This window comes from Emys orbicularis, chromosome 3 (genome assembly GCF_028017835.1).
Source record: "Emys orbicularis isolate rEmyOrb1 chromosome 3, rEmyOrb1.hap1, whole genome shotgun sequence".
NCBI lineage: Eukaryota > Metazoa > Chordata > Testudines > Emydidae > Emys > Emys orbicularis.
Genome location: NC_088685.1, coordinates 142,334,536 through 142,343,499, shown reverse-complemented (window position 1 = coordinate 142,343,499; position 8,964 = coordinate 142,334,536). Strand labels below are relative to the sequence as shown.

General features: G+C 39.6%; 1 protein-coding gene across 1 annotated transcript in view; it reads left to right on the top strand.

Annotated features, from left to right (window-relative positions):
* The first annotated feature begins 1,382 nt into the window (after positions 1-1,382).
* PLD5 (phospholipase D family member 5) overlaps positions 1,383-8,964 on the top strand; it is a 259,968-nt gene continuing 252,386 nt past the window's right edge. Inside the window, exon 1 of the mRNA XM_065401866.1 lies at positions 1,383-1,568. Coding sequence (XP_065257938.1) covers positions 1,383-1,568 — 186 coding nt within the window. The remainder of the gene's footprint in view (positions 1,569-8,964) is intronic.

Below are 8,964 nucleotides of genomic sequence, written 5' to 3'. Positions count from 1 at the left end.
TGCAAATGTATTATTAGAGTTGTTGAAACAGCTATGAAAAAAACAGCATGCAGAACAAGCAGAAGATTTTCCTTTTTCCTTGAGATTCTTTACCAGCCTTTGTGTTTATTTGTTTTGTCTTGAACCAGTGCTGCCAGCATGAATGCCTTAGGGTAGTGTCTAACAAAGATCATCCCCTGGTGGCTCATTTGTCATCCTCTTGGCTACATTAGGAAGCTTTAGCTCCCACAAAGCCTTGTTTCCCGTGTTCAAACAAAACTGTTTTGTTTAGAAGATTAGAAGGTGCTGATTCTGCCAGCCTGGCCAAGAGTCCAGTCTGTGGAAGTTGGGAGGGGGGCGCCTCGAAGTGCACAGTACCTGAGTGAGTCCTGCTGGCATTATAACCTGCATGCTGCAAAGAAAGCAGGAAGAAAGCAGAGGGAGAGAAAGCCAGTGACATGAGATGACTGCACCTCGTCCTGCATATAGGCGGGCGGGATGGGAGAACGAGCTGAGCCCACCTCTAGTGAGTGACCATCCAAGCTCCTCCTCCCCCGCAGGGTGGTCCCAAGGGGGCCGTGCGCGCTTGCTCCCCACAGGTGGATGCTCTGGGCTTGCTCGTGCCGGTGCCGCTGACTCCCAGGTGCGGCAGACGGGGCTGGCGTGGCTCGGGAACTGGCTGGAGGAGGGAGACGCGCGTTCCCTGCTTGGGAAGCCGCTGAAGTTTGGCCAGCCAAGGAAAGGGCCGGTCACAAGGGGAGGGGCCGGGGGAGGTGTCTCCCTCCCGTTAGACAAGCTCGCCTGGATTCAGCAGCCAGCAGCTGTCACCTCCGCTCCTCTGGGGAAGCCGCCTGCACCCCAGGGAGGAGGCAGCGCGGCTCCTGTCCTAGAAGCCACCGTGGGGCTTGTTAAGTGTTCCCCAAAGGTGGCTGCTGGAGAGGAGGCGGAGCTGAACTAATTCCAGGGACCGAGGCGGCGGCAGCAGCTCCAGCCCCTTCACTGCACCAACCTGCGGGCTGGCTGGAGAGAGAGCCCAGCCCCTCCCTCTTCAGCAGCAGCGGAGCAGCCGCCGCTACCACCATCCCGCGCGTCCCTCCCCGCCCCGGCTCTCTCCGGCCCAGGGTCCCAGCCAGTGCCGCGAGAAAGCGCCTTGCGCTGCGCCCGCTCCGGACTGCAGCTGCCTGCCGGCGGGGGCAACAAGCAGCAGCTGCATCTTGGAGCATCTGCTGTCCTGAGTCCTCCTGCTCCCCTTCCAGCTCCCCCCTCCACACCTGCAGCTCTTCTTCCTCTCCCCCTCCCTTCTGAATTATTTCTCCTCCTCCCTCTTTTCCTCCCCCCCCCCGGTGCCTCCTAATTCCTTGGTTTCCTCTGGTTTTCCTTGGACTCTGCCTTGTCATGTCAAGATGGAAGTCAGGCATGACTGGCTCGCCTCTTCCCCCCACGAGGGCTTCGAGCAGCTGAGGCTGAAGAGCCGCTCCAAAGAGCCATCCCCGAGCCTCCCCAGAGTAGGTGCCAACTTCTACAGCACTGTCAAACAGCAGGACTTCAGTGCCAGTGTCTGGCTGAGGAGGAAAGACCAACTGGAGCATGTAAGCCAGCTTCTGATTCCCTTCTTTCCTTTCCCTGCTGGGTCTCCTCCAGCAAAGCCCAGGGAGGAGTGAGGTGTGAGCTTCAGTGTTCTGTTGGCGAAATTCCCAAAGGGTAGAGGAGGAAAGAAACTAGCCAAAGGTCCCGAAGCGGCCCACCAAAGTAAACAGCCTGTTGGAATATATTCCCCAAACCGCTGTGTAAAATGTGAGTGGGAAAGTTATGTGGAGCCTGAGAAGTTATTGAACATCCTTGCATTATTTCCCAGCCTCCTACAAACTGAGCACTGAGAGTGGAGATGTATTGGGAAGGTGGCATTGGGGCTCACTGCTGTGTTGGCTTGTAATTGATCTAATATAGGCCTAGGACTGTTTAAAAGAAAACATTAATCTAGATGTGATTTTTCTCTTCCTACGTGGGGCTTTAAAATGTTAACTCTGTGTAGAGTCCAGGAGGTTTCCCTGAAGGATCAATTCCTGCAGCAGTATTATATGACTTAACGATGTGTCTTTGGGGCCACAGCAGATCTGATGCTGGGGATGGCTGCAGTAAATATTTCATGAGGTTTTGAAGTGCTTGTAAGTAGTGCTGTGATTCATATGTTTTAAAGCAATGTTGTTGTTTTGCTTTATGTAACTTTTAAAAGCAAGGAACTGAGTTGAGATAAATTGCATGCTGTGTTAGAGTTTTCTGAATAGCTTTTTAGATGAAGCCCATAGTTAATATGTAGTACAAGCAAAATAAGGAGATAGACGCTTATGGATAGCGAAGCAAAAGAGACTGAATGGGTTTACATATTGCAACAGACTGTAAATTATTCACCAATGGAAAGGATGGGAGACAGTGACATACAGTTAAAAATGACTGAGATACATAGAAAAATATTACATTTGATGTAAGCCATGTTAGGGTTTATTTCAGGTAGAAATCCACCTATTAAAAGCATAATGGACCTATTGTTGCATGAAAATTATAGATAGTACATTAACACCTGTTTAAGATGAAACCTGAAAAACAACTGGTAGATAAGGTGTTACATTTCCTCTCCACCAAATTGTATAATATAAAAATACTCCTTTTGAAGTACTTGTACCTGTTAATGAAATATTAAATATAGGTTGTGTTTACAGGTCTAATAAAATCACAAGAACTGACGAATTGCTGGAAATAGAATTCAATACTTCTCAAATAGTTGAAATGTTCTGCATACCTTACTACACATCTCCCTGATTCTTCACACTAACAACAAGGCTTCACAGTAGTAAGCTAGTAAGAAGAGTGTTTTCCCATTGTGAGTCAAAAAGAAAGGTCATTGCTTTATCTCAGGAGGGCTGAGTGTTAATACATAAAAAGCACAGAAATCGAACTATTGGGTTTCTAACTGGTTTTACTTGTTGATTATCATTTTGTAACTGGTTTTACGTGTAACTGGTTCTACGTGTTGATTGTCTTTTGCCAAGACGTAACACTACTACCACATCTATAATCAAACAACACATAATTAGACACTGTTCTGGTCTCTGAACATTAGCATGCCCAAATATATATAAAATACATTTAAAAAAACCAAAAAAACCTGTCCCATAGTATTGCCTAGGATGGGCTAAATAGACATTACTTGTTTGAAAAGAACAAGTGGATAGCCCCCACCCCTTTTTGTGTGTGCTTATTTATTATAAAGTCTGAACTTGGCATAGTAATCTGAAATAGAGCTGCAACATCAATGTGAAAATGTTTCCTGTAATCATACATATGAATGTATGTCCTGTGGGAGACTACATTCTCATTTGAGCCAGCTATTTCATTCCCATAGCGCATTTGAACGATGTTAAGAAAAAATAATTGGAACATGGATATTCCTTGCACACAATGAAATATTTGAGTACACATTTAATGGCTATGTTTATTATGAATAGATTGCGGTATACTGTATGTACCAAGTGTATACATGTAAAGTACATACTTTATTTTTATGATTTAGGATAATTTTAACACTCATGAGTGGTGGACTAGAGACACAAATTGTTACATACCTCACCTCAATGAGTATTTAATCCCAAATTCATATGTTTATTGTTTATAAAATACTTGGTGCCATGTAATTATTGTCTGTTTTTAAAGAGGTGGTTAGTACTTACTTAGCCTTTTCTGCCTTTAAAAATTTTTTTTTTACAAAGGGGTAATACTTTGAGGTGCATCATTTTTAATGGCCTGTTCACTCATGTAGTGATGTTTCTGATTGAGATAGGATACTGTAGGTATACATGCTGCATGATGTAGATGGAGGATATGTATAACATTTTAGTTTGCCGCTTTCTTCTGATACAATTATGCTATTTAATCTGTGCTAAGAAAATCATTCCACTTAGGAATGAACATACTTATGTATACCATCTATGGCTTAAAGCAAAATAGATATAAATAAAATTGATACATATAGTAATGGCAGATGCAGGCAAAGGAAGATTATATAAACACAGATATGCACACACTCACTCTGGCGACATAACATTTATTAAATAATGCTTCCAATAGAGTTATAACATTTATTTAAACTGATTTCAATGGAGTTAGGCCAGGGATGAAGTTGTATAATATGTTGTACCTTACTTCTGGAAAAATTGCTGTAGATCCCAAGCAGATATTGTATATTGACTTCTTCGGGTTACCAGCAAGATTTATTGACCAGAGAAGTTTCATTGAAGTCAATATTTATCTTAAGAGGCAGAAAAACAACTTAATGGAATTATGAAGTAAATATATGTGTTACTCAGAAATACTTATAAAACTCTTATGGTTATCAATTTCAAAACTGTAAAAAGTTTTTTCTTTTAAACTAAATTGTAAAGTTAGAGGTACAGAAAACAAAATACTATAAATATCCCAAGCTTTATATGGAACTCACTGCAACCAATCAGAATGTACTCATTTACAATTCATCTGATTTTTTAAGTGACTTCTTGTTCCATATCTTACTACTATTGTCTGATCGCCAAGGAGATAAAGCTCTAGAAACATATTGCTGACTTGACTTCTTTTACATTAGTCTGGATTTCCTTCTTCCAAGCTGTAATGATATAGATTATGTTACCGTTAATTTGACAAACAACTTTTCAAACCACATCAGATTTTAAAACAAGTTACTCATATTCTGTTTCTTGGCTAAGGACCAAGTACAGCAAGTACCTCAGCACATGCCTAAATTTAAGCAATTTAAGTCCTATTAAAGCTTAAAGTTAGACTCATGCTGAAGTACCTTGCTGAACTGCGGCCTAAATGCATCAATACACGGCATTTTAATGGGTGAAAATGACATTATGCTAGTTTATAGTTTAAAAGGGGGGATTTTTCCAAATGAAGACTATAATCAAAGAACCTTGTCTTATGGGACAAGGTTCTTAAATCCTTATTAGAGATATTTCAATTCAGAATCAGGGTGTAGTGAAATCCCTCACATTCTAAATATCTGGTTTAGTCATTTTCTAATGCCTCCTGTGAGATTATTGGCCTGGTAAGTGACAAAACTGATTGAAGACTTGTCTGAAATCCTTAGATCTCCTCTTTGTATAAGTAGTCTTTTTAATGGAAAAGGGTCCCCTTTGCCTCCATCCCCTATTTTATCTTTTCAGTGAGATTTGAGCTGGAGTAGGGAGGGGAGGAAGATAAATGTTGTGGGTGACCTCTGAAAGTCCTTAGTTGTGCTGATAACTATCTGCTGTTGGGTTAAGTCATGGCAGTTCTTCATATTCTCTCAGCAACCTGGTTCCCTCGGTAACAACAACAGAATATATTTATGCAGCTCCCTCCATATGGGCATTGCAAGGTGCTTTAGAATAAAACCTGTTTAAAATGATCAATTTTTAAACCAGACATGAGCAACTCGAAGGAAATGTTTCTTGAATGTTTTTTTTAAATGTGCAACAGATTAGAAACTGAGACTAGAAACGTAGTTCTACAGTTGTGAAGTATTATGGAGTCACCCTAATTAAGGGTGCATCAAGGTTTGCACTTAAAGCAGGGGTTCAACCTCATTGTTTTGTATGATAAATACAGTGTTTCCTTTTTTAAATATACACATGTAATGGTGAACAAAGACTGCATTTTCTAATTATTTAGAAATAAACTTGTTAATTATTTTTGGGTTAAAATTTAATTAAAAATGGGCCTCAACAGTTTTTGTCTTCAGATTATAACTTTTTTGGGGGGCCTGGTAGCTAAAGAGCCATTGTCCCTAGGGAGCCAAAAATCCTCTCTTGCACACACATACATGCATTAACACTACAGCTCTTGATTAAGCTACATAAAAAACAAAGAACACAAACAACCAAACAAAAAACAACAGCAAAACATTAGGTTATAATTAAGCAAAGTTAATAACAATGGCTGTATCATCTTTCTACAGTTTTACTCAGAGCTAGATCAGTAGCTCAAGTCATTCTTAAGTTATGTAATTGTGACATCGGAGGTAACTTACCCAATCATCACTATTCAGTTAATTTGCATGCTGCAGTTTTATTGGCTGCAGGGAGGGAATTGTGTGGTAGGTGATGGGCTCAGAGTTCCAACTCGCTAACACTAAGCCTTCAGACGTTTTGCAATACTGTGGCTGAGACATACACACAGAGCTAAGAAACTAATATTTCTCTTAAGTTTCATGGCCATAACGAAATTTAAATACTTTACATTAGGCTACATTTCACCTCTGTATTAGTTGAAATTTGACCTTGACAAATAGTTTTACAATCATTAAAATTTAATTTAAAATTTTCTTTTAAGCAACTGTTTGTGTCTAACATCTGTCATTACATAGCAAAGTACATGCAATGGAAAACTAGGCAATTCATAAGGAAACTACTTTGAGAGATCATTAAGATAACATCAGCAACACTTATTAAAACACATTCAAATGAATAACAGCGTTCTTCATCTAAGGGACCGATGATATATGCATAACAATAACACATTACATGTTAACACATAAGGGGAATGAAGGTCCTGACTCTGATTTCTGAGATATATCACATCACAAAGCAGGAAATTCACAGCTACAGTAATCCACAATAACTGTAATCCACAATAACTGTGACTAGGACTCAAACAAAGTAAATTCAGTACCCAACAATAGATTGTAAATGTGTCAAAAGAATTCCATGGTTGGTAGTGACAGTGGCTGGAAGGCATAACAAAAGTAAGAATGGTAAAGATCCTGAATCAGCAGAATCCAATAAATCATTACACTCCTTCCCAAAGGAGCTTCTGTGCTGTGGTGAGCTCTACAACGTGACTTGTATTTTACATGAGTTAAATGGAACAAGATAAATTTGTATCAGAATGTAAATTACTTTTTCAAGCACTTTAGATTAAAAAAAATTGAAGTGGAAATCAGGCAAATATTAGACAGTTGAGAAAGTTGCAACAAAGGAACTGTTAATGCTTGTTTAAGGTTAGATGGAATATTGCCAGGTTCCGAGGAAGAACTGACTTAGTTGAATAAATGGTATTCAACTAAGAGAGAATTCAGGAAGCTCGTAGACAGTTTTTCTCCCAACATTTGGAGCTTATTCATGAAACAATTGTAGCTCTTATAACAAATTTCTATTTAGCATAGGAGCCTGATCAAATGCCCATTGGACTCAGTTGAATGAATTCTATTGACTTCAGTGAGCTTCAGCTCTGCCCTAGAAGACTAGTGTTTTGAAAAAGGGTAATTTGGATGCACCTCTCTACAGCAGTGATACCGGAGAAAGATGCTACCCCTTGATGCTTTTCCCAAAGCAAAGCACATTTGTGCAGTTTTCATACTGCAAAAAGTCTGATTTTTTTTAAATTGTTGAATGCTATTTTGCCTCAAGATATCACTCTCTTTGGAGACCACAAAACAGAGGTAACCAAGGAAAGTAATGATGCAGGGAAAAAGCCAAAGAACACAGAAGTATGGTAGCTGTTTAACAGTGCAAGGAAATACTACATAACCTTTTAAGATGGGAAGTGGAAAACTTCTTTATTCAGTTAAAATTGCAGAGGGAATTTAAAGTGATGTCCTTGGGGGGGGGGGGGGGGACGTACTCACTGGAGTAGTTGTTATTCATGCAGGTAGTCCCACTGTTTCAAGTAGTCAGAATATAATTACCCCGGCTGTCATTTGGTTAGGGTTATTCTCCTAGTCTTACAAAAAGTTCCCTGTGATCTTGAAATCACAGTAAAAAGCCTTTAACTTACAATTAAGGTACTACATTAAGATCTGTGGATGTAAAATAACATTGTTAAAATATTGTAGTTATAAAAACATGATGTAAGACAGAAAATTCAAAGCTAAAGTTAAACTGTTTGAAAGTCAAGTGATTGTAGTTGTATTTAAAGAAACCTACACATCAAACTGTTTCCAACACCAGCCTTTATTGTTTTCCCCTTTCTGTGGCTTATCCTGCACTTGCTAATGGTAGAACCCTACAAGTTGCCATATAGAAGAAACTTAAGTTCCTAAATTGTAATTATGTTGTCTTAAAAAGATATCAATGCATAACCTTAACTCAGTTATAACAAAGCTCTTAGAAATTAGAGAATTTTCATTCAAAGAAAAGAAAACTACAATTTCTAAAGTGGTGGTTCTATTTTTTCCTAATACTAAAGTTTTTTCTAACATTTTTTTTAAAATTAATTTTCAGTATCAATTTTCTTGGAAAAAGTCGTCAGTATAAAGAAAAATCTTAATGCCTTTGTATAGAATGGTTGCCATTAAACAGTCAATATTTAAGTATCAGAGGGGTAGCCGTGTTAGTCTGGATCTGTAAAAGCAGCAAAGAGTCCTGTGGCACCTTATAGACTAACAGACGTATTGGAGCATGAGCTTTCGTGGGTGAATACCCGCTTCATCGGATGCATGCACCCACGTCTGTTAGTCTACAGACATATTGGAGCATGAGCTTTCGTGGGTGAATACCCGCTTCGTCGGAAGAAGCGGGTATTCACCCACGAAAGCTCATGCTCCAATACGTCTGTTAGTCTATAAGGTACCACAGGACTCTTTGCTGCTTAGTCAATATTTAGCTACTGTTAACATGTAGTGGTATCTGACACAGTGAAATTATTTCCTATATTAAATAAGGGGGGAAACTGTGGGATCTCGTATCCCACTGTTTTGAAAAATGCTGATTAAAAAAAAAAATTAACAATAGTGTCTCTCAATTAATCCACAACTCAACCTGGATGTATTCAATAGCCAATAAAAATTTAAGTAGAATAGACTTACACATGAACATACATGGCTGTAGCAAACTGGAGCCCAAACACCAGGATGTAAAGATGAGCTGCTGGGGAGCATATGAAAAATGTGTCGTGGTTACAAAGCTTAGAAGCTCCACTAAGCAGAAGTTCTGACGGCAACCTTGACCCTATAAT